Source organism: Cynocephalus volans, chromosome 6 (assembly GCF_027409185.1).
Source record: "Cynocephalus volans isolate mCynVol1 chromosome 6, mCynVol1.pri, whole genome shotgun sequence".
Classification (NCBI taxonomy): domain Eukaryota; kingdom Metazoa; phylum Chordata; class Mammalia; order Dermoptera; family Cynocephalidae; genus Cynocephalus; species Cynocephalus volans.
The window spans coordinates 49112789-49139008 of NC_084465.1; the positions used below are offsets into that span (position 1 = coordinate 49112789).

At 46.7% G+C, this 26220-nt stretch overlaps 1 protein-coding gene across 1 annotated transcript in view; it reads left to right on the top strand.

Annotated features, from left to right (window-relative positions):
• ATXN7L1 (ataxin 7 like 1) overlaps window positions 1-26220 on the top strand; it is a 222277-nt gene that overhangs the window by 176784 nt on the left and 19273 nt on the right. The window contains exons 4-7 of the mRNA XM_063099843.1: window positions 480-702; window positions 17161-17444; window positions 20430-20512; window positions 21374-21630. Coding sequence (XP_062955913.1) covers window positions 480-702; window positions 17161-17444; window positions 20430-20512; window positions 21374-21630 — 847 coding nt within the window. The remainder of the gene's footprint in view (window positions 1-479; window positions 703-17160; window positions 17445-20429; window positions 20513-21373; window positions 21631-26220) is intronic.

The window sequence follows — 26220 nt, forward strand, 5'->3', positions numbered from 1 at the left end:
TTCTGGTCCCCCTAACTTTGGCGCTTCTGCAGAGGGTCATGTGTGAGAATTTTCTATTTGTTCTTTTGAGAGCCCTGCCCTGCCCACTGCCCTGAAGGACCTGGTGGCCTCTGAGTAGCTATCTGGGGATCACTTTGGATATGTGTTTATCCTGCTACATTCAGGTAACATCCAGTGTCCCTCTGCTACTCCCATGGAAGTGGCTTTGCAGAAGGATGACTTGGTAAATGCCTCCCATGACAACCTCGGTGTTAGTTTAGTGTGCTGTTTGATACAGAAATCCAGAATGTAATCGTTGCTAGCTGGCAGAATAGGAGCAGATGTCAAGACAAACCGTCATCAGAACTGAGGCTTCCAGGATGCCAACATTGCAAGAAAAGCGCTTCTTTTTGCCTGTGGTGTATGTGAGGATGTATGAGTGTGTGAGAGACTCGCTTGCTACAGATCTGTACTGAGCTCTGTTCTTTCTCCCCCTGCAGAGAGAAGACACGGGTCAATGTGCAGACCTTCTCCCTCTCCAGCGTCCCCAGCCTCCAATCCCAGGACATCACTAGTACAGGTGAAAACGAAAGCCTGTCTCAGCGGCCATAATTCTGCCAGCAGCACCTCAAAGCCATTCAAAACGCCCAAAGACAATCTACTTACCTCCAGCAGCAAACAGCACACAGTCTTTTCTGCAAAAGGATCAAGGGATAAACCATGGTGAGTGTCGGTGCTGGCAGCCAGCAGCTGTCTGTCCTCGCTGCTTGTCCCTGTCACCATGGGAAACAGTGTTTATTTACCCTCTGGCTTTGTTCCTGGGCGTCTTGTCCAGGAATTTGGGGAACTGAAGAGGGCAGGGACAGAAACCCAGAATGATGGAATGAGAAACCTAAATACTAGACAAAACGTGGGACCTTGAAAGCACTCTATGCCTGACTGTGGGATTTTGTCTTCTCTTGAGAGCTGAGCCAGGCTGTGTCTAAGGAAAGGGACAGGGAGATGTTCCTCAATTATATGGCCACTTCTCAATCTTCCACCCCAGTGAAGGGAAGCTCTGGTGTAAATAATCAAGAGCACAGACAGTCTGCCCGGCAGGGAGCGAGGCCGTGGCCCTGCCCCCAGCCCCGGAGGCGGGCTCCCCACGGAGCCTCCATGCAGCGTGCAGCTGGGGCCCAGCAGAGGCAGGTAATTGGGAGGTGAGCACGGGAGGAAGAGAGGACCAAGGGAAAGGTCTCATCACACCTTTGATGGGCTGGGAGAGCTGGCTACAGGTGACTGACAAATCAGAAAAGGTTAACTGTGGAATGGGCAGATAAGTGTCGTCCAAAGCTGAGGGCCCCCAACCTGGAGCCCTCCAGGGCTAGTTTATTACAGCGCCTCCAGCCTTATCTTTCAGGCCTCGTGAAGGCAGAGAAGGGAGAAGGTGGAGTCTGTCTAATTTATATATAAAGAGAAAAAGCATTCCATTAATTGATGATAGTTAATTACACTTAACTTCATACCTAGGACAGCTGTAGCATAAAATCATCTATCAATGGGATTGTCGCTGCACGCTGGAAGTTACAATGACTTAGTACAGAGCTAATTGTGCCAGATCAATTAAAGAGCCTCTGGTGACAGAGTGGAAAGGTTTAGACAAGGCCATAGAGGAGGGGGGTTACCTGCCATCCAGCTGGGCCTCGTGGATAAGCTTTGTTCTCTTTGGATTGTTGCAATCTTGGGTCCATCATGTAGGAGAATGTAGCTGGTTAGAGAAGACCTAGTCTAAGAGTGACAGTTGGCAACTTCTGGGCCTTCCTGCCAGCATGGTGACTCTCCCAGTCACTATTCTGCAATCTCTGTTATCAGTAACCTGGGAAAGTGCCTGAGAGTTTGTTTGCTGAGGCTGCATGGTGTCCTGATGTAAACACAAGCTCTGGAATCACTGCCTGTGTACAAATCTCAGCTGGGTCACCCTGGGCATGTTATTTGATCTTCTTCTGCCTCACTTTCCTCACCTGTAAAATGGGGCTAATAATAGCTCTACCCCCATAATATTACTGTGAGGCTTAAGTGAGCTAATTTTTATAAAGGAGGCAGACACAATATCTGGATCATAGTACATGTTTGATACATATTTGGCAATAATGTTGTTATCATTATTATCATGTGCACCAAAGGACAGAGCTCCCATAACCTGGGATAAAGATTGAGAAGTCAATTTTCTCGAAAAAACTAGAGAAATGGCTCTTTAGACTCAGAGTGAAAGTGAAAATGGAAAATGATAAAAGAATTTATTCAGAATCCAGAAATGAGCTACAGAGAAATGAAATCAGGAAAGCCAGACAAGGGGCTCATAAGCCAGGTGGAGACACGGGGGGGCCATGGAAGATCATAGATGAACTCACCTGATGAAAGAGCAAACAAGGGGTCTCGTGTGTTGCACGTCCAACACACACTTGATAAGACCTGCCGTGGGCAAGGTCCCTTAGCTAGAGGTGGAAAGTGGTTTTTGAAAGAACCTGAGGAAACTAGCCAGGGTCCAGGGATAAGTAACAAAAGGATTGCAGTGAGGGCACTATCTCTCAATTAACAAAAGGCCTTCAAAAACTAGAGTGCTTACCTTGCATGAAGAGGAGGAAGCTGATGGGCGATGCACCTCACCTCGCCTAGGTGAGCATTCTACAGACACCACGGGGGCACCATGAGGAGGCCGCACGATGGTGGCAGTGGTCTCCCCACCTTTCTCACCTCCAGCCTGCCCAACCATTGCCAAGAGGGTGTGTCAGGGGAGAGAGAGAGGCCCCAAGGCTGGGGAGATTTGGCTTGGAGGCTTGGAGGGTATTGAGGGCTCGCCTCAGTTCCGAGGGCTTCCCCAGAGCACAGAGTGGAAGAGCAAGCTCTGAGCTAGAGGTAAGAGATGTGAGTTCAAGTCCCGGCCCTGCCGCTGACTTCCCAAGTGTCCTTCAACAAGTGACTTAACTTCTCCATGTCTCATTTTCAAATCTGAATATTTTGTGATTCTAAATCACAATCCTCTCAAAAATTCTCAAAGTTCCTCATTGCTTGCAGAATTAAAGGTTAGCCCCTCAGCCCAACATAAGGGACACTCTACACCTTGCCTCCGAACCCCCTAATTTAATTCCGATCATCCAGTTCCACCCCCATATTTTCCCCTGTACCTTTGCCTAGAACATCAACCTATCTTTACTCAACATTAAATGAGCACCTACTAATACAATATGCCAACCACTGGGGATACAAAGGGCTCACTGATGTCACCTTTGTGCAAATTAGGAAAAGGCCTGGCTGCAGTCCTGTACCAAGTACACAATTGACTAATGGCCTTCATCCCCTACTCACTTCCTCAGCCAAGTATCCTAGTGCAGTGCATGACCTGTACAACTGTACTGTGCAGCCTTGGGGATACAGTTAAATAAGACACAGACACTGTCTTAGGGAGTCTGTAAAAAGAGATATAAGCCAGCACAGAGTACAGTGTGATGTGGGCTATGGTATTGGTAATACAAGAGAAGGGATCCTCACCCAGGCTGAGGACTCTGAAAAGATTTTTCAAAAGAGGTCATACTTCAGCTGAATTTGAAGGACAAGTAGTAGGAAGGAGCTAGGCACAAAAAAAAAAGGGATTAGAATGATAAATTTTATTTTATGTCTATTTTATCACAATAAAAAATTATTTAAGAAAGTGTAAAGTGTATTCCAGGCAAAGGGAAAAGAATGTGCAGAGGTATTTGCACAGGGGGAGAGACTCAGGACATGACGCTGGATAGGTGGGCGAGGGCCAGATTATAAAGTCCCACTGTATGTGCTAAATTCAGGAATTTGGACTTCACCCTGAAAACTGCATGGAACAGTTAAAGGAGCAGTTTTCAGCTGTAGTAAGATCACCCTGACAACAGTATAAAGGGTGGCTTGAGGGGCTACTCGGGAAGAGGCAAGAATAGTGAGGATGTTGTTGTGTCATCCAGCTGAGGCGAGATGACAGCCTGGACCCAGGCAGTGGTGATGGGCATGTACAGAAGGGGCCAGGTGGGAGAATAGGAGGGAGGAAAACTCCATGGCCTTTGGGGCTAGATGTATGCAGGGCTGGAATACAGGGAAGAGTTTGGGTTGATGTCTAGGTTCCTGGCTTGGACAACCAGGTGGGTGGTCCTGCCACTTCCTCAAGAAAAGGATGATAAAGACCAGAGTGTAGGGAAGGAAGGAGAGGATGAGTTGAGCTGGAGCATCCATGGACTTTGAAGTATCTGAGAAATATCTACAAAGAGATGTCTGGTGGGCATTGAATAAGATCCAGGGGTTAGGAGAGAGGCATGGGTTGGAAATAGAGACTTGAGAGTCAACAGCATAGATGTGGCATGGAAACTGTGGGACAGATGGGGCCTCCGAAGAAGGTATGTGGTATGAGAAGAACAGAGGCCCAGGGTGGGGCCCTGGAGGATTGGGATGGGGAAGAGGAGCCTGAGGGAGCAGGGACTGTGGAGCCCAGCATTCTTCCCATAGCGTCTTGTCCGCATCCGTCCTGGCCAAAATCCTCACCTCTTCTCAAAGCCCTTTGCTCATTTGCTTCCTCCTTGCCAGCAACCTGAGAAACTGTCATCCTCCTTTTAATCCCCATAGCACTTAAATTTTACCTCCCCGTGACACTTTCTATGGTCTGCTGCAGATTTAACTTCCTGTATTTCTGCTGTTCAGTAGTTACTGCAGGGCCTCCTATACTGTAGCTTCTCACCCACTCAACAAATGTGGTGCCCTCATGGTTGACTCGAAAGAGCTAGATCTGACCCTGAAGGGGTTTGTCAGATTTCCATTCCTGGAAATGGTTAACATTTTATCTGTAATTTGTTTAGACTAACATTGTCCAGTGGAAATATAACGTGTGTTGCACATGTAATTTAAAATGTTCTAGCAGCCACATTGGAATAAAGTGAAAAGAAACAGGTGAAATTAATTTTTAAGTTGATTTTTTTATTGAAACATAATTGATTTGTTCATATTTGTGGAGTACAGAGCTGACTATCGGTATTTGTATACAATATGTGATAATCAAATCAGGATAATTAGCACGTTCATCATTGCAAAACATAATCATTCTTGGGGTCCATTAACTAATTTCTCACTAACCCCCTCCTCCATCCCCCTTTCCTACCCCTAGTAACCACAATTCTGTTCTCTTCTTCTGAAAGTTCAACGTATGATTGTGATTGTTGGGGGGGGGGGGTTGTTTTTTTTTCTTTCTTCTCTTTCTTTCTTCTTTGTGTATTTTTTAGCTCCCACTTGTAAGTGAGGACATGAAGTAGTTCTCTTCCCGTGCCTGGCTTATTTCACTTAGAATTTCCTCCAAGTTCATCCATGTTGCTCCGAATGGCAGAACAGGTGAAATTAATTTTGAATAATATATTTTCTTTAACCAAATATATCCAAAATATTATCATTTCAACATAAAACCAGTGAGATAGTTTACATTCTTTTTTTATACTAAATCTCCAAAATCCTGAATGTGTTTTATAACACATCTTAATTTGAACATTAGATTTTCATCAGAAATACTTGATCCATTTTTAGATTTCATAAAAACTAGGGATTATAAAATAGATTCACATACCCAAGTTGTTTCAAACATAGTTAAACATTTTCTAATAACTGAATCAAGCCTCTTTTTAAATTTTAATGAATTAAATTTAACTTAATTTAAAATTCTGCTCCTTGGCCCAGTAGCCACATTTTAAGTGCTCAATAGCCACAAGTGGCCAGTGGCTGCTATGTCAGACAGTGCAGATCTAGACTCATAGGCCAGGTGACCCTGGGCAGGTCCCTCTGGTTCTTTGATTCAAAGGCATGTTCATGGGCTCCTGGGATCTCTTTAATGTCATACCTCCTGACAGAAGTTGCTAAATTCCAGTCGCAAGGTGGAAGGAACTCTCACTCCTTTCTTGCCTTAGCCTGACACTGCTGGGTTTGTGGCGGGAACAGAACTGGTGAGCCCAGTCGGGTCAGGCAGAGAATCCTCTGCCAAGTTCTGTTCCTTTGCCCCAAATGAGCTCTGCATCGGCCCCTACAGACCCAGAAAACATAAGCAGTGCAGCCCATGGTGGTCCAGGGCCTTTAGAACAGATTTCACAGCAGATTAGGGCACCATTTCCCAAACAGCTCAAATTCACATGTACAGCAATAAAAACACCACCCTGGAGTACGGACTGACCTCCTGACTTTCTCATGCAGGATTAAATGGCCTGTGGTTTTGTTATTTTCTCGCTTCTGTGGCTGGGTAGGTTAAAAAATAACTCTACATTAGAAGAAAGGGAAAAAACAAAGAGGGTATCACCATGTTACCAGATCTGTCCCCTGAAAAACACCCAGACTCTTAGAGCCCCTCCACGAGTTCACTGTCCTGCCTCTGGGGACTACTTCTGAGGGAGCCAGAGGCCACAGAGTCCACGGCCAGCATCCCACGGCATTGATGTCCACGTAGTTCATAAGGTTGGAGGGAGGTGGGCGAGATGATTCGGTCCCCAGGTGAGAAGAGGGAATTATGGCTTTTGGCTCTTTTGAGCTACAATGAGCATTTCAGCCTTTACTTAGGAGTCCCTGCCCAGCCAGGGGACCAGGCCCTGCCCGGCTGCTGTGCTTTGGCTGTCCTGGACCAGCATAATGAGTTGCCGGGGAGCTCAAACCCACTGATGGAGACCGATGTGGACAGGAGGCTGGGAGGAGGGAGGAGGAGGCTTTCCTCCCCCAGATGGCTTGTTGCCTTCTCTTTGGGCCTTATCAACCCACACGTGTGTGTTGAATGCTAAATATGCTCAGCTATTAAAAATGCAGGAGATGAGCCTGCTGCTTCAGAAGGAAAATGAGCCAAAGCAAAAGAAGAATCAGCAGGCTCCCTGGCCTCCCTGTGCGTGACCTGCAGCGTGGCGGGGGAGGGGCTCCTCTGCTCAGGTAGGCAGGGCTCTTCTCAAAATGCTCAGAAATGCCAGGCAGGCCCTCCAGGAGTGACGGGGCTGGGAAAGTCGAGTGCTCTGGAAGTCTTCCAGAGCTTTATGGAGAGGGAAATAATAACTGAGCGGCCCTAGCCAGCCGCCTGTGGAGAAACTGGATGGCTTATCTCTTCTTGCCTGGTGCTGGCATGAACTAGGGGCAAGATCACAGCTCAGAACTGATGGCTCCCAGAAGACATAGGGAGTTGTCTCAGGCTATGAGATACCAGCAACCCGAGGCGCTGCAGCCCCTCCAAGAGACCTAACTACCCTGACTGCCTGAAATTCCTCAGGAGGATTCTTGCGATCCCCTCTTTCTGGCCTCCTTGCCCCTCACCCGGCCCTTCCTCCAGCCCACCCTCCACACCCCACCAGAGTGACATGTGCCCATGCTCTGCTCAGAATTGAAGTAAAAGTTTAACCCCTCTGTGATGAACTGCAGTGGGAAGGAGTAGAAAAGGCAGGTGGGTAAGAGGGGATGGAGGTAGACAGCCAGAATATTCAAGCACCCAGGGAGAGGTGATGGTACTAATGCGCCTTGCAGGACAGGGAGGCATCTGGAACTTAAACAGCTAAGTGCTGCATGTTCACTGGGTTTTCAGATGAGCCAAGGTAAGGACAATGGACAGCTCCTTGGGTGTAAACTCAGGGGACCTTGTCAAGTCACAGAAGTACTCGGAAATAAGGAATAGAGCCTGAGGAGGGAAAAAAGACTAAGACAGCTGGAGAAGGAAAAAAAATGGCATGACGGAGAGAAGAGGTATGGGCCACAAAGATCAGAGCATGGTCCTTCCTAGTTTCATAGCACATTATCATTTTTAGACGCTTTCATAGCCAATCCCATTTGACCCTCAAGACTGCTGTGTGATGAAGATGAGAAAACAGAGGCCCAAAGAGATGAAGTAACAGGCCCGAGATTTCATACACACTGGACAGTGGGGAGCTAGAGCTCAATCCCCTGTCCTCTGGTGTCCGATGCTGCCATAAAGAGCACTGCCCTTAGGGTTACCTGAAGTCAAGCCCCATTTCTGCCCTTCATTGTGCTGAATGACCCAGGGCAATCTTTCTAAGCCTCAGGTTCCTCGTCTATAAAATTGGGGGTGGAGATTACACATGGTATTCTGCATGAGTACATGAGTGCATAACCTTCTGCATGGTAGACACTCAGCATGTGCCACCAGAGCCCACATCTTACCGTTGTCATCATCTGTCTCTTCTGCCAGGAAGAGAGATGGCTGCAGATTGGTTCTCACCTAAAGCATTTGTGCTTATCAAGCGTTGGGAAGCCAGTTTGGTTATTATGTGATTTAACCTTCACTGAGAACATTCATTCACTCAAACATTTATTGAGGCCTTCCTAAATACAGATAATGTGTAGGCTGGTGGAATCATTCCAGAGTGACATCTACGCTAGGACAGGGTTCCAGTCCTTAGGTCGCTCACAGGCTGGTCAGACACATAGATGTAGTAATGAAACTTTGCCATTGGACACAATAAGAGAGGCAGAGACACCTACGAAGAAGCAGCTGGCACTGAGAGAGAAGAGGCTATCTCCCCCGGATCTGGACAGATGGGAGTGTTCTCCCGCAGAAGTGGGGAGGGCACACAGCCGGAGATCCAAGCTCACGTAAAGGCCCAGAGCCAGACCGGAGCGCTGGGCATTCGAGGAGCCGTGAATCTGGGTGAGCACAGTGGGGTGGGCCAGGCTGTGAAGTTGAACTTGGAACTCTGGGCAGTGGGGAGCCCCAAAACCTTCAGTAGTCAGATTTGCATTGGCAGCTGAGTGTGGACAGATTAGAATACACAGAGAGGCCAAGAGGGAAAGGTTGGCAGTGGGAATTTTCATCACGGTTCAGGCAATGCTGAGGTCTGGAGTGATGATGCAGAAAAGGGGCTATTTTTACAGGTTTCAGAGGCAGACCTTGGTCAGACTGACTTGTAAGGGACTGAATGTCAGGGAAGAGCCAAGGTCTCTAACTGGATGGTGATGTTTTTTAAAAATACAAAGTGTATTTAACTTAGGACAGAGAATTTCCTGAGTTTGCTGTAGGTCAGTGTGAAGACTAAACTCTTGCTTTGCTTTGCGTTCTGGATGGAGGTGGTTTAGGTGTGGGGCTGCCTGCTCAGGACTGGACTCCAGTACTGAAAAGAAGGTAGGGTGGGTGAGTGAGTGACCCTGGCAGAAGGAAGGTGCTCCTTGGGGCTGATCCTCTCTGAAGGATATGGGAGGAGCAGGTGTCAGGGTCCCTGGCCAGACAGGTGGCCAGGCATTTTGCCATTTCCTCATCTCCCATTGTGTTCAGGACGAGCTTCTTGAGGGCAAAAGGCTGAGGATGGGAGCCCAGGATCTCTGCTCAAGGTGCTGGCCTTCCCTGGCAAGGGGATGGAGGGGCTCTGCAGAGAGTCATCCCTGTCTCTCCACCTGGGTCAGTGTTGGCTCTAGGGCTTGAGGGAAACACTAACTGGGCTGTGCTGGCTTTGGAGGGCCCTGCAGACAGGGTGTCTCGCAGCTCCAACAGCAGGAGCCAATGACCTCTGGTGGCTGCAGAGGGGAGCGCTCTCGTTTGCTGCTCCAGAGGGAAGCCCATCTGGGTCATTGCCGGGGACTGGGGATGGGACGCTTAGGGCTCTCTCTGTCCCACTCTGCACCAGCGCTCTCTCCCGAATCCACCTGCTTCCTGATCTCTACCTTCTCAAATCTTGCCCTCAAAGCCTCTGATAGCATCCCTCTATCAAAGTGAATTTCCACAGCCATTCATTTGAATTGTGTGGCTCTTAGTTCTCCTTTGTGGGGGGAAGGCACTGAACAGGTGCAGTTGATTTGGTCTAAGGTCATCCTTAAAACCCTCCTGGACTCACTGCCTGAGGCCACAGCACTGCAGGCACAGCTGGTCCCGAAGGCAGCCTGTGCAGCCTCATATATCCTACTGTGTCAGGACTCTGGTTTTCCTTCTTTATCTTCTCCAGCTTGCTGGGTTTTCTACAGTCCTAGGATACTAGGACTCCTCAGGAATGTCAGGACATTTATTTAGCACCACTTGTTCTCCCAGTGGGTTTGGAGACCACCTTCTGAGCTCCGTGCCCTGGGAAGCCGTGAATAACAGATGTGCAGGAGAGACTGACAGTCCAGCAGGGAGTCCTCTGTTGGGGCCTCCTGCTTTCAGGAAAATGGAGCAGCCTGGATGGGGGCACATGTAGTTATTCTTGTGCAAGATGTTTTAGAGCCAGCAGAGACCCCTGTTGCCTAGCATACTTCGGGATCACAGGGGACAACGTGTTTATATGAGAGAAGGCTGGAGTTCCAGCTCACTCTTCCTCCAGACTGGACTATCAAGATGGGTGCTCCATCCACTAGTCCAGGCTTGGGCAGTGCCTAGAAAACTCAGGATTGAGAAGCAGGTGGGGTTGTAAAGTACAGATGAAGCATCCTGGAAAGGGGTGGTCGATTCTGGAAAGACTTCCTGCCTCATCCTGTATTTCCTCTTCTCTGCACCACCCAGCAGTGTCCGTCCACTTGAGGTGACTGTGGATGGCCACCTGCTCCTGCCCTGCCGCTGCCACCTCCTCCCAGCTCACCCACCCCTCCTCTATTGTGGGACCAGAAGAGACCAAGAAGACAAAAGGTTTCCTGTAGGGACCACAACTTGCACCCATATGTGTCCCCCAGAAGCATCAGGGTCAGTGGGAAGAGTGGACGGTGTGATCCTCTCTCCCCTTTTTGTGTAGCTGCAATGTATTGAGGGTCTGCTATGTGCCAGGCACTATGCTAAGCACTCATATCTATCACCTTATTTCATCATTTCAAGTATCTATCACTGTCTGTATTTTACTATTTCTAGTAAGGAAACTGAGGCACAGATCTGTGAAGTGCTCATGTGGGCTTTGTGCTGCATGAGGCCACCCCACCAAGGAGGGAGGGAAAGGGCTGGGTGGTCAGCTCAGTTGGCTAGAGCATGGTGTTATAACACCAAGGTCAAGGGTTCAGATCCCCATACAGGCCAGCTGCCAAAAAAAAAAAAAAAGTAGGGAAGGACGTGCTGAAACCAGTGCTCACTCCACTCTCCAGGGCAGCCGTACTTTTTCTCATTCCCCCAAAGTCCCTATGGGCTTGCTGAGGCCCTGAAGCTGGGAAGCCAGATGCTGTCCCACCGTCATGCATCCAGCAATGGAAAAGGCAGGATTCAGTTCTCGCTAGGTTTGTCTGACTTAAAAGCCTGAGATACAAAGCTTAAGCTATCTTGCAATACCCCCAACATTCTATGAGTTTGCCAGAACACTGGCAAGACACAGACCCACAATTCAGCCCTACTTGTCCTTTCTGAGTTTATTTGCTTCTGTCCATTTTTTCAATTCATCGAAGTCAGCATATTATTTTTTCCCCACCTAACTGGCTCAGGGGAAAATCCCATATCATTCTTCTCAGCAGTTGATCACCTCTTCACCTGATTGAGGAACGAGGTCTTGGCCCATCTGAGTCACTGATGAAGATGCTATAACCCTCTTGGCTGCTGAGCTCTGCTTGGACCACTCTGGCTGGAATGAGACCGTGATAACCAATCGTTTTTTGCCTCTGCTGCCAGGACCACTCACCTCCAATAGCTGTGTGGTCTGACCACATTTCCCTAGTTTACTGAGGTGCATTATTGTGGGAGGGAATCCAAAACCATGCAAAGGCCAGGAGAGATTATATACTGTGCTCCCTCTTTGACTACCAGGCCTGACACTCAGCCATATAATAATATTAGATTAATCTGGCACATTTTCTTATTTACCATGCTCTGTGGATGAATATCCTGTTTTCTGTTTCCTTAAGATGTTTACAATTTGGCTTTCTGAAAGTTTTCCCAATATTTTTCCAGATAAGAAAAAATACCACTTATTCGTTTGTCAATATTTATGTAGTACCTACTGTATCTGTCATACCATGATAAGACTTTGTGGCTCTGTTATTTATGCTGATTTTTTGTGAGTACCTGACTCCCCACCTTCCAGAATGTTCCAAGTATTTCTTCAATTTAAAGAATTTAGATTAGATATAATAATTCCCTGATAGCAGCCCCCAACATACATCCTTGAGAACCAAATAGAATTCATTCTCCAGGATATTTTTTAAAAGGGTGAATTCCTTTTTGCTTAGGATGACTTAATGCTTTCACTGCTTGGAAAGCAAGGGGCTGGGTGAGATGGCCCTACCAAAGATCTGCCAGTCAATCCAAGATTCTCAAAATTCTGCCAGGCCAGTAGCATAGGCACATGGGCCTTTGTCGATAGAATTAGGGAAAGAAATCAGACAGCTGAGAACTCTCATCACACACATAACCCGCAGCACAAATACCATATGCCTTCAGGCTCCTGCCTGTCAAATCCATCTTTAGCCTGTGAGGGTAAGTAGAAAAGGGCTGACAATCATTTCTGCAAACCTAAAGACTTTCTGAACCATTCTCTCAAGGCATATCTGTGGATGATAAAAGAATAAATCCTGATCACCAGGAAAGCGTGGCTGGCAGGAGGACAGCTGGCTCTGTGGTACATTGGTGGCTTTTGCAACGGCACTGTCAGGATTCTCCACCTCTGCTCTTTTGCAGACATTACTGGTCAGGGAGGGGGATCTACTTGATGCCAAGAGAGCCATTTTTCTTAAAGCCAGAGGACCCATCTTGGTCTAGAAAGACAAATTCAGAAAGGCCAAGCACACAGGAAGAAGACGTGAGCAGCCAGAGCAGCACAAAGGAAACAGAAGGTAGACTTCTCCCCCGCGAAGCTAGGGGGACTGGGCAGACTGTTCTCTCTCGGCACTGGGATCCCTTCCCAGGACCCAAGACAGAGGTACAGAGATAACGAGGAGATAACTACTCCCAGCGTATTAGACACAGCAGGGAAACGAGCTGCAGCCCTGGGCTCCCTGAAAGAGTTCATCCCAAGCCAACAAAACAGGCATTATGAAAGCAGCAGGCAACAGTGGGGACTCATCTCTCCTTTTCAAACACTGCTCCTCAGAGAAAGGACAATAGCAAGTTGGTAAATGCAACTAATTGTGAAGCTTCAGAAGTGTGTGAACACATCCCTTAAGACTGAAGGGGAAGGAACTTTAGGGGGCTTTGGCTAACCCCAGGGGTAACTGTCAGGCTTGTTTATCGCCTAAACAAGCAGAATAATAAACTGCTTACTCAGCCATCTGGATGTTGCCAACTAACCACCCCCTCCCAGCTCCTCACCGCACGTGGGGGTGTTTGAGTCACTGTGATTAGACACAGAAAAGATGGGAGATGCCTGTACTGTGAAAGCAGGGGTCAGAGTCTTCTGGCTTCTTTTCAAATGGAAAAAAATTAAACCTGTCATTCAGCATCCACTGCCATTTGGAAGGGGCCCTTACCTGCCCAAGGCTGGGACAGAGGAAGTGAAGGAAATGAGAGAGGGGACAGTGGGAGAATGCAGAAGACAATTCCAGGGTGATGGCTTCCCCGACAGCTACACTACGCCCCTCGCTGGAGTAGGGACACATGCCGGGGATCTGTATAGAAGTGAAGCGGCGGTGGGAGGCTCTTCATAGGTTATTGTGGCAGCCGGTCTCTTTGCTTAAAAAACATTGAATTTCTGGGGTTCGTTTTCTGAATTGCATGGCACCATCTTGCAATCATTTCCTCCTTTGTTCATTGGTGTAGGATCTCGGGGCTGTTGCAGTAGTCGTGAAGAAAGGAGACCTACTGCTCAGATGGACCGATGGCTGCATTTTTGCAGGGGGATGAGGGTGGCAAGGCCAAATAGGAATGATTTTCACTTTACTTCTCTCTCTCACACCCAGACACACACACACACACACACACACACGTGCACACACACACACACTCTTCCTCTGGGGTGTGTTTGACCCTTCCCACTATCAGTCATTGAGCTGCCTGCATCTTGTCTTCTCTTAACTCCCTTTCTCAGTCCAGGCCATAGGCAGGTTACTTAAGAGGGGAAGCCCACAGTTTTTGAGAGAGAGTAGTACACCAAAGAAAAAAGTTCCAGGACAGCTCCCAGGTTCTCCTCCTTCACTCTACCTACAGACCTCCTCATTCACCGGTGAACACCCTTAGAAAGAATTCAGTCTCCCCTCTCTTCCTGCCACCGCGATGTGACCCGCTTACCTGGCATCAGGGCGTTTACTCAGTGGCTCAGCTCCCTACTGACTCACCTCATCTTTAGAATCCTTTAAAACATTCTGGATCAGATTTTTTCTCCCAACACCTCCCATCCTTCAGTCCCAAAGGACTGCACAACAGCCTTTCTTTCCTGTTTCTGATGGGCTCCGATTCCATATCCTGCCTATGGGCACTGGGATTGAAGTCTAGCTGGAGTTCTGGAAGCACTGGCAGTACAGTGTATGAATGGTTCATCCTTAGTAGAAAAAAATCCAAATTAGGAGATCAGTTACAGACATTGTGCCTGGCTCAAGCTGACTTACACACAGTTGGGAAGAAGCATCACCAAAGAGATGAGTCACTGGCACTGTTCCAAATGTCTGCACCTACAGCACTTGTGCTCATGTGGCTGCCTTAAGGAGTAGGTTTGGAGCTTTAGAGGATAAATGCAGACTGTACTGTGAGCATTTGATGAGCCCTTTGCTCAATTTCTAAATTTATTTGTTTGTATAACTGCCCTGGATTATTGTATTCCGGGCATTACATCTCTGTCTGCTTATATGAGTATTCAATGTATACCCAGGACACTTTTCACAGAAACTAGAGGCCTTATGTTTACTCATGCCAGCTCATGCAAAGACAGCTAGATCTGGAATGCAAAAGTCCTCATGTCCTCTTCTGAACTAACTTGGCTTCCCAAAGAACTGCGACAGAGAAAGCTTGTCAAATGCTGGAACACCTGCTCACCTGACTAGTATCGTGTGCATATCAACACTCAAAGTTTGATTTTTTTTGTCCTAAAGAAATAAGTCAACAGATCAGAACAAGGGTAATCAATTAAGTCAACAAAAGTTTTCTGAGCAGGTTATAATATGTATTTTTAAAGTCATGTTTATTGAGGTATAATTTAGATGGCATGAGTTTTGTAATCTTTGCCTTTTTTTAGTTTATATGTTTTTAAAATTTTTTAACTGTGGTAAAATACACATATAAAATTTACCATCTAAACCATTTTTAATGAACAGTTCAGTAGTGTTAAGTATATTCACACTGTTGCACAACCAATCTCCAGAACTCTTTTCATCTTGCAAAACTGAAACTCTATACCCATTAAACAACTGCCCGCCCCTCAGTCCTTGGCAACCACTGTTCTACTTTCTATGTCTATGAATTTGACTAAGTACCTCATATAAGTGAAATCATACAGCATTTGCCTTTTCGTGACTGACTTATTTTATTAAGCATAATGTCCTCAAGGTTTATCCATGTGTCAGAATTCCCTTCCTTTTTAAAGCTGACTACTACCACATTTTGTTTATCCATTCATCTACTGATGGACACTCGGGCTGCTTCCACCTTTTGGCTATTGCAAATAATGCTGCTATGAACAGGGGTGTATGGACAGCTCTTTGAAACCCTGATTTTTGTAACTTATGTTTCTCAAAATTGAGTGAAGAAATGAGCCTAGAAGAAGTCTATATAACATAGTTTTGCATTTTTTATCATTTGGAAAAAATCAGGAGTGCAGCACTAATTTCACCAGGTAATATCTGTGTGGCTTCTTAGCGTGCTCACTCTTCAAGGGCTTCTTGTACTGTTCTTCAGCGGTATGTGAGTGCTCTGAGAATTTCCATTAAGTAGAAAGTAGCTGCAGCTCAACTCTATCTCAGTGATTGAGACACTCTGATCAAGGACAGAATTGGCAGTGACATGATGTATACTAAAAACCACCATCCCACTGTCCCCCATCCTGTGACTTGAAGTCCCATACCACCCTTCCCCAGGGCAAGAAGGCACATGGTCCGAGGGAGAAGTCTGTAATGCCCGGCCACAATCTGCTCCACTATGTGTGCCCTTCTCACTGGCAAAGATCTTTAACTAACGCTTGTGGTCCTGTTCCAAAGTCAGAAAAGGGGCAGGGGCTGAGGGGTTGCTTTCATGAACAAGTTGATTAAACGGGTGATCCGTGAGTGAATCTTAGCGAAGGGAACACCTGCCAGCCATGTGGACAGATCAGATTCCTCTCCTGCGAAAAACAGCCTGTCTTTCATTCCCTACATTGTGTGCAGGCGCGTAAAAGCCATATTCTAGATAATCTGACATTCAAATAGCTGAGTAGCCTCCACTCTCAGCTGGAAGATGATTGGGAAGCCGAAGTGTTAGCATTCTACCCTCCTGCCAGGAGGAAAAAGAATCTAGTTCAGGGACCGAAGCAAAGCTTATTAATCTCATCTTGTAAAACCCCGAGACAGAGTCCTCCACAGCTCCCCAGACACAGGATCCTCCATCATTAAAGAGCTGCAGAAATCAAATGCTCAGCTGTTACAGGAGCAGGATCAGCAGCAGGGAAGTGGGGCTAAGGTGACAGACTCAGAAGAGTAAATGCACACCTTTGTGCTCTGCCTTCTTAAAATTCATCCTCTTACCTGCCAGCCCTGAGAATTGCCTATTTACATAACTAGCTGCCTAAAATGGAATACTAGATCATGTTACATGGTGGCTCACTCAATTTGAGTCCGTCCCCAGGATGTGAAAGCGATCCAGAAGCCCTCTGACAGCGTGTGGTGGGCTTGCTGGCCTGCAGCCATGCCTCCTTGTGGTGTGATCCTGTCAGCACTCTGGAGCTCAGCAGATGTCAGGCCGAGGGTGGGAGACTGGCTGAGCAAGAGGGGAGGGGGCGTGATTCAGCGGTGGCACAGTCTTCAGGGGACAGAGAGCATCCTTCCTGAGTTCCGCAGCGGGTGCCTTGTTCTGCCCAAGGTGCTGTGTCAGACACAGTCAATGTAGAGGGACCGAGGATGGGGGAGTTGCAGGATCTATGGGGACAGCCCAGCACGGAAAGTCATCAGTCGGCTCTGATGCTGTCCCTGGCACAGTGCCAGCCTTTCACCCCCTGTTGGTCCTTTCCAAGGCACAAATATCTCTCCCACCAAAACTGGAATCATGCTGCTCGCTTATAGGAGGAGTATAAATAAGTGATAAGGAACTGTTCTGATCATGATAAGCTGGTATAGCTCCTCAGTGGAGCAGATTTATCAAAGAAGGCAATTGTATGTGTTTGTTCATTTATTTTTCAGCGTTCCGGTTCCTGTAGTCAGTTTAGAGAAAATTCCTAACCTAGTAAAGGCAGATGGTGCCAATGTCAAAATGAACTCTACAACCACTACTGCAATCACCTCCTCCTCCACCATGTCCTCTGCTGTCTCCACCCCACCTTTAATTAAGCCAGTCTTGATGTCCAAGTCAGTGCCACCTTCACCAGAGAAGATCTTAAATGGCAAAGGAATTCTGTCAGCCACCATAGACAAGAAACACCAAAATGGCACCAAAAACAGCAACAAGCCTTACAGGAGACTTTCAGGTATGTGTCAGCATCATTAGAGTCTCACTTATGATTGGACTGAAATGGAGTCACATCCATAACCAGGGAGTGATATATTCTTATAATTAAGCAGGTGTGTTTCATTCTAAGGGGGATACAGAGTTTACCTGCAAACAGGATCCCCACCTAAAAATGCAAGGGAGAACTGGCTTTCTTATTCCCCAGGCAGATAAAGTCCTCACTCAGTTCAGTTTCTAGCAGGACTTACCCTAGTGACCCAGGAGGCAGGATGCTCTGCACCAACCTGACAGTCTGTGGATTCCAAAGGTCCTGTTAGCAGGTGGTTCTCTGCAGCCATGTCATGCTGACAGGCTGACCTTCTGCTGGCTTCCACAGAAGCTTCACTGCTGTCAAGTTGGACAACCCACAAGGATATCTCACAGTGGCTCAAGGAATGCTAGAGACAGCCCCATCAGCGACTGGGCTGCACAGGGAGATACAACTTCTGCCCTTTGACCTCATAAGTTTCTAGGTTGATTCCACATTTGGGGCTACAACTGCCTTTCCCCCAAAATCAGGTTGGAATTCCCAACTGGGAACACTCAGGCTGGCACAGCAGATGGGGTGTTGGGGGAGGGGGTCTGTCTCAGGTTCACTCCTTGGTTGTCTGAGCAGGCATTTGGGGTTCCCAGAAAGGCACACCTGGCCATTGTTTTAGGTGACAGTTGCCCTCTCACAGGCCCCCATGTGGATGGTGTTTGCTTTGGATCTGTTGTAGAACTACACTTGGCAGTTCTGCTTTCTCCAAAAGACGAGGAAGAGCTATAAACTTCATAACTTCTTCACACACCATGCACACTGTCTTAACAGTGGCCAGAAAAAATAAAATACAGTGAAAGCCACCCAATAAGAGAGAAACTGTTCCTCTGGTTTGAGCATGATTTTTAAGCACCCAAGAATTGTGGGTAATATTTATTTTCTACTTCGGTCAGGCCCATGCCTAACTGAAAAATAATCTGTATTTCTAGTTTTTCTCTTACATCTGTAACTCTAAAAGTACCTCAGGCCCAAAGCATTGAAATGAAATAAGTATTGCACCCTGCAAATCTCATCCACTGTCAAGAGAGAAAGGTAGAGCCTGGTGCTCTCTTTGAGCAAATGGGGCCTCACCTCGTGGGTGGGAGCCCCCAACTCCTGGCTCTCTTCCTGAATGGAAAGTTCAGTTTGCTCTACAGAGGTGGGTGGCAGCATCCCTGGAAAAACCAATAGGCCTGGCCCAGTGTCCGGAGCTGTGGGTTCCTTGTCGTAGCAGAGGCATGACGTGGGCTTCCAGCCTGCACTCCCATCTGAAGTTGTTTGGGGATTTTTTTTTTTTTTTTTTGCTGTTTGTTTTTGCATTTTGTTGGTTGTCTTGTCTCATTGGGTCTTTTGCTTGTTTCTACCTTGCTTTCACATGTGGCAGCCAGCTCCTACCCCAGCCAACAACCAGCTCAATTCCAGGCCAACATGAGGTGCTGGTATGGATCTGGGCATGGGCCTGACTAGAAAGACCCAAGCGGGAGAGCTCAATCCCGGGCAGCCTGGGGCCTGGCACTCAGGTCCTCACTTCTCGCTGGGCAGAGAAAGCTCAGACCAAGCATTTTTTTCCTTAAAGGTGAAGCTAAAAAATAAAATAAAATAAAAGGACAAAAGCAAAAAAGGGCAAGGAGGCATTTGATAACCAACCGGGAATCTATCTTGGGTATGAGAATGGTTTTCTTGCACACGTAGTCAGCACCACTGTTGTAACATCCCCATGACGCCAAACCTTCTTTTGAAAATAGAACACATTCATTTATTGTGCTCAGTTTACTCCACCAATTTCAGACGGTTTCCCTGGTTAGGTAAGCTCTCTTGAGTTTACAGCCATTCAAGGCCCTTAAGGACTCTCCACCAAGTTTCTGTACACCCCCTACCTCCACCGACACCAATACTGGCCTCCCACGTGCCCAGAAAACTGTGTCGTTCCTGCTTGGCAAAACTTAGGTATTTTGCTGGGTGTCTTCCAGAAATGGTAAAGGCTGTCTAAGAGGTGCAACTTTAAAGTCTAAAGGGTCCCCTTATTTTCCAGGTGAGGGGAGCATTTTTGTCATCCCAGAAAGGGTGAAGAACCCAAGATGGGCATAAAAAGAACAGGTTCCTTAGTCGTAACCTCCACATGAGCTGTCACCAACAGTCCAGTTGAAAGGCAGGATCTGGGGAAAGCCTGGCCTCCCCACTGGCCATCCTTCATCCCCAGGGCCACATGCCCTGTCTTATTCCCATTTGGAGCATCAGGCTCAGGGTTGGGGCAGAGAAAGCAGTGAGATTAGCAGCCCCTGATGTCTGTGCACCTTCAAGTTCAGCTGCACTAAGGCACACAGCCCCTGCCCCTGCCTGGGACACTGCCAGAATGTTCCTGAGTCAGGTAACCAATCTTTCTGGTCAGTGAGGCTGTGAAGATAGCTTTGCTGAGGGGCTTGTGCTGAGGACTTTGTAAGGCATGAGAGAGGCAGGTCACACTGACATGTCAAGAAATAATCTCCCACTTAAGTGGCTAAAACTACAAGGAAGGCAGGGGCGAGGGTGGGGTGTGTGTCCTCTTGGAGCAGCCCAGGAAAAAGTGGCTTGGGTCGTGGGCCTCCCTAGTCTGCAGCCAGTGATGCCCAAAGTGCGCAGGACCTGTTTCAAGTCAAATAAAGCTGAAGAGCAGCAGGGCTCCTCCCCTTCCAGTGCCCACTCCCACCCTATTCCCCAGCCGTGCTGCTTGGGCACTCCCACCGGAGCTGGACTTGGGATCTCTGGGTTCAGAGGGGAGCACCATTTGCCCCTGAACGGTTCTTGAAGCATTTTAGCAGCTGGTTAAAAAACAACAACAAAAAAACAGATTGCCTGACAATGTCTCACTTGTTGGTGCAAATGTGCATTTTTTTTTCATGTAGTCTTAATGCCAAATCCTACTTAGTCTCCTTTTTTCTTATATTTTTTGTTTGTTTCTTAAACCAGAGAGAGAATTTGACCCAAATAAACACTGTGGAGTATTGGATCCCGAGACAAAGAAACCTTGCACAAGATCCCTCACCTGCAAGGTATTTCTCTTTCCATAAAAAATACTTCCTGCTCTCGCTGGGGCCTTTGTCGAAATGTTTGCATGCCACTCTCTGCACACGGCAGGGTGTGGAACCTCGACATGACCCCCAGCTGTTCTTTGTAAGGGAAATGCTTTCTTCTCATCCATGGTAGCAGAGTGCCTGCCTCAAGCTGGCTGGCTTTTTAAGAAGAAAAAAAAAAAAAAAACTAGGCTTCCCCTGTTACTTGTGAGGCCAGACAGTAAATTGTATTTATAGGCACTCACAGGCGGTTCTGAAGCCTGCTACGTTTTAATGTATGCAGGAGCGCGGCGGCGGCGGCGGCAGCGCCCTGAAAGGCAGCCCTGGAGGGGAGGATGATAAGCCGCGCCCCTGATCCAGCCACACTGGGGTGGCCAGGGGAGCAGCTGGCACAAGACGGCTGCCACTGGGTAGCCCGAAGCCCATATTTCCTACTGACCTGCTAGTGCTTCTTGGGATCGAGGCTATGGCCCTCTCTGCTTGGAGGCTCTGTTTCTCTGGGCCGCATCGAGCCTCCCACCTGCACCTGGATTAACGCTAGCATTCCCTCGCGGTTGCCTTTCATCAGAGAGGTTTCCATGGGTTCTGCACTGAAGCTCGTCATCTTAGGCCATTTTTTGGAGGAAGCTTTGGCTTCTTAACACCAGGAGTGTAGGGCATGGTTTGCGTTTGTGTGGTCTCTGCCTCTTCCTAGCCACAGAACAGGAGCTGTTGCCTTGAAGTTGACTTTTCAAGCACCTCTAAATTCCCATGAATTGCTATTTCTGAAATGGAGGGCCTGGGGAAGCAGGTTTATGTGCTGATCAAAGAGGCTGTGCTTTTCATCTCTCTTCTCCTTAGACACATTCGCTAAGCCATCGGAGAGCAGTCCCAGGCCGGAAAAAGCAATTTGACCTCCTCCTGGCGGAACACAAAGCCAAGTCCCGGGAAAAAGAAGTTAAAGATAAAGAGCATCTCCTGGCTTCCACAAGGGAAATACTACCAAACCAACCCGGGCCGGCGCAGGGTTCTCTGCCAGGATCTTCAGGGAGTTCTGGGCCAGAACTGAAAGTTACATCGCCTACAAAATCCCGGCCACCTAACTCTGTACTTCCTAGGTAAGTACTGCCTTAGTGATAGCAGCCCTGAGTCCTTGGTCAAGTGACTTTACCCTGCTGGGTTCATGGTGTGTATTCTGATCATGTGTTAAGTGGGAGTCATAACAGTACTACCTCTTAAGGCAATGGTGAAGTTTAGATGAGATCATGTGCCTAAGGGGCTCAGCCCAGTGCCTGCCACATAGTGTTCAACAGATTTTAGTCTTGTCACCATTATCATCATCACTGTCATCATCATTGTCAGCAGCAGCAGCAGACTTTATATCAGACAGTGTGTGTTTTTACAGAGCAAGAGTAAGCTGAAAATAAATACCTGGAAGGCTGATACATCAGCCGCCAGGCTTTTATATTCATTGAAGATTCGTGGAGCTCAGTGAGGACACCTAGGTGAGTGCACACCTTAGAAGCTCACTGGACCATGCCCACCCTTGTGCCACAATATTTTGTGGACTTTTTCGACAACTGTCCTATAATCAGGATGAAGGGGAAATTGGCACAGTAGAGGCTGTTTGTCCTTAACATTTCTGTCCATACTAAGAAAGCTGCTTTTCTGAGCCACCTGCCTGGAGTTTTATTCAGTTGTCCTGGACAGAAAGGAAAGACCAGAAAACAGAATTAATACTCATTTGCATTAAGAGCATTTTAAAATCCACGCATTCTGTTTTGATGGACAGTGGAGCAATTTCCAGATAATGGAACAGGGAACCATTCATTCAAAAATATTTATGGAGTGCTTGCTCCATAAGCAAGTTACCACGTTAGGTACTCTCAAGCAGGGATACAGAGATGAATGATACCAGACTCTGCTTTTCAAGAATTTAGGGTTTAGGAAATGAGATAAGACTCAAATGTAGCTGCTAAAGGATTCCATTTTTTCAAAAAGACTCAAATATCCATAATCTTCATAAAAAGGAAACATTACTAATACTCTGTGAGAGGTACAGACAGAATCAATTACCTAATGATTTCTTATATATACAGTGTGAGTCTTAAAAGGGTAATATTCCAGTAAGCAAGTAGGCTTTGAGAGAACATAGTTATAAAAGAAGGGCAGGGAGCTGATTTTTAAAGCAAGAACAATCATTTGGCGATAGTGGTTCTTCCTCTACCAAGTTCTCACCCTCATGTCCTTCCCTTTGGTGCACGTCTGACCCAGTTTGACAGCCAGAGTCCTTCTGTGGTTATGGCCGAGCTTGGCCTCAGGCATTCAGGGGATGCAGTCAGATGGAATTGCCACCCCACACATTCCCATCGCCATAACCATTGTCGTGTCATTGCCATTGTTGACATGCCACTCGTCACTTTGCAAGATCACCTTATAATTACTTCTCACTGTAATGCTGGCTGTTGGTTAAGGATATTACCCTTCTTTTAGAATGGAGACAATTCTATTCCAAACTTCTGAGAGGGGCTTCAATTCTATACACAGCAGCTTTCAAACTTCTTTGTAGCTGCTGAACATTTTCATTCCAACACATCCTTACATGGTACCCAATGTGAAAGCAGACTTGCCTCCACCTGAAGCGAACTCAGCCCTCTTCTCGACACACACATCCCAGAACCATTGTCCCCCAGACCCTTCATGTGACTGCCTTGGATTCCCCAAGGACTCTAGGGAACCCATTTTGTTATACGTCTCTCCATCGATTTTTGACTGGTGAAGACACTTCTCACCCAAGCGGTGGTACATGGCTTAAGAGAGAAACAAGAGAGCAGCCGTTGAGAAATAAAACAGGCAGTGGAGCCTTAAAGATCTTCTCTGTTCTCTTCCTTTTTGGTTTAATTTTCAGGGGAATGTTCATCTCTAAAGAAATGCCAGGCGTTTATGTTCTCTTAGGGAAGCAGAAGAAAGGGAGGGTTGGGTTAATCAGCAAAAAGAATGTTTTTTGGAAAGGCAGGTTGTGAGGCAAAGGAGAACATACAAAGTTTGGTAACAGAATCACGTTCAAGGTTGTGATAGGCACCAGAACTCTCTTCCAAAGTTAATACAGAAGAATGTCTTTTTGCACTTATTTTAGGTTAGGATGAGATCCATGCAGTCAAAGATTGAAAAAGCACAGAGTTTAATGTTGTAATCACACAAAACTTGCAAAAACCTTTATTTACTCATATTAATGATATATATGATAGATACTTCATCTACACTAATTACCTGTAATTGGGAAAAAAATAAAACATTATCACACATGAATAGAATTACCATAATCCCTTCCCTATTGTGAATTCCCTTTGTAGGAAATGCTAACATCTGTGAACTTATTTTGTACATAATTTTTTGGTAACCTTGAAAATATTTTAGTTCTCATATTCTTGAATTGCAACCCATTCTTGTCAAGGATTGCTAAAAAAGGAACTTGGGTATAGAATTAGAAAAATTAAAGTTTAATAAGAAGGGTTAGAACAGGATTTGAAGTGGAAATCTCAACTCTATTTTAACTAGATAAGCTTGGTCATGGTTCTTAGCTTCTCTAGCCTCAGATTGCTCATCTGTAAAATGGAGCTAATAAGAGTTAAGTGATTAAGTACCAAATACATAATAGACACTCAATTAATGGTAACTGCTAATAAGTGGTGATGGCATTCAATGGAAAGCAGTGTGAGTACATGAAGACTTTGGTGCTACCTGACTTCCATATACCCACCCTCCGAGCCTCTGTCCCCAACCTGAGGGCCCTTGAATAACACACCTGCATGCTCTGTTTCTTTGCCCCCAATTCTAAGGGAACAGATTGCTTGCCCCAAAGAGGCCAAGGACTGTGGATGGGTAGCCCAGCCAAACCCTTCAGGCCTCTGTTGGAAAGGGGGAGGAGGCAGGGGGTCAACCTGGCTGTGACAGAACAGTCTGTGCCCTCAGGGAGCTTCCAGCAGCTCTGGAAGCCAGTGCCAGCAAGATCCAGATACATTCCCCTCTGCCTCATGGTCGCTCACACATCCAGTCTAAAGTAGAATGTGGCAAAATCTAATGAATCTTACACTGATAGGGCAGTGCGGAGAGAGGCAGAAGGTCTTAGATCCCTGAAAAGGGCAGGGATGAGTCTCCAGTGAAAGCAGCTTCAGTTATTGACAAAATGCAAGCCATCTCTCTTCTCAATTTGTTTGTCCCTGTGCTTTTTCTACATCCATTTCTCAATCTGGGGGGCTTTGAAGTCAAGCAGACAGGTGCAAAAAAAGCCTCGTTTCTTATTAGTTTTGCTACCAATTTCCTCATCTCTGAAAGGTAGATGATAGTTTCATTCACCCCAGGCAGTGGGTATCTGGGATGAGAAAGTGTAAGTGACGTGCCTGGCGCATAGTGAGGACTAAGTTAAGGTCAGTCACCTTCCACTCTCTTCCCCAAAGCACTCAGGCAGACTATGCTTCTGCAACGGGCGGGTGGGACTTCCTCTAAGTGTGGGACTGGGCAGGGACCCATCATCATATACTTCGTCTTTAGACCAGACTGGCAAACGGAGAGGAGATGGGCCAGGGGGAAAGAGTGGATGGCAACTAAACAATCTTGAGGGACCTTGTCCACACTTTCTCATGACTAGTTGTCCCATTTGCCATCCCTCCTCACCAAAGCCTTGTGTTTTCTGAGACGGGCAGGTTCCAGTGAACTCCTTCCCACCATGTTCCAGCCTGGGGTACAGCAGTCAGAGCTGGGAGGTCCCAAAAGCATCCACCACCTGAAATGAGCCTAAAGAGGAACCGATTCAGAGCTCCTTCTTCCCAGCATGCATGTACACACATGTGTCCTTCATCATACGTTCCTGATTGTCTCTGTGCTCTCAGAGCCGGTTCTGGGATAGAGAAGTTTCCACACTCAGCTTTATTCCCCAGGAATCTCCTCCGCTCATCTCTTCTCCCCTTTTATCTGGCAACTATAACTTACTATTGACTGCTTCAACCATTTTTTTTCTTAAATAAACTTCATTTTTTTAATCAAAGTAATATAGGTGCATGATTCAAAAATCAAATAGTACTAGAAGACTTATGATGAAATATAGTCGTTCCTGCCATCCGGGAGCGTCTCTTCATCCGGTCTGTGTTAGCGCACCTGTCTGCTGGGTCCTGTTGCCTTCCTCTTTCTTAGTTTGCACCTTTACTTTGATGGAGTATCTCATGCATTAAGAAAGATGCATGGGAGGTCAATTTTTAGAATCCCTGCATACCTGAAAATGTTTTATTCTACCCTCACACTTAATTGATAATCTCTCAGAGTATATAACTGGATTGAAAATTATTTCCCTACGGAATTTTGAAGACACTTTTCCATTGACTTCTAACATCAAAAGGTTTTATCAAGTAGTCTGATATCATTCTGATTACCATTACCTTGCACATGTCCAGCTTTTATTTCTGAAGCCTGTGGCTCTCAAAGTTCACAGGGATCATCCTTGATATAGTTCTTTTCTCCTTCATTGTACTGGGCACGTAGTAGACCTATTCAATCTGGAAATTCCTGTTCTGTTCTGCGATATGTTCCTGTGTTACGTGTTGGATAATTTTCTCCCCACTGTTGTCTTTATTCTCTCTTTCTTGATTTCATATTAGTTGGATGTTGGACCTTTTGCTCTGATCTTCTAATTCTCTTACCTCTTTTCTTCTCTT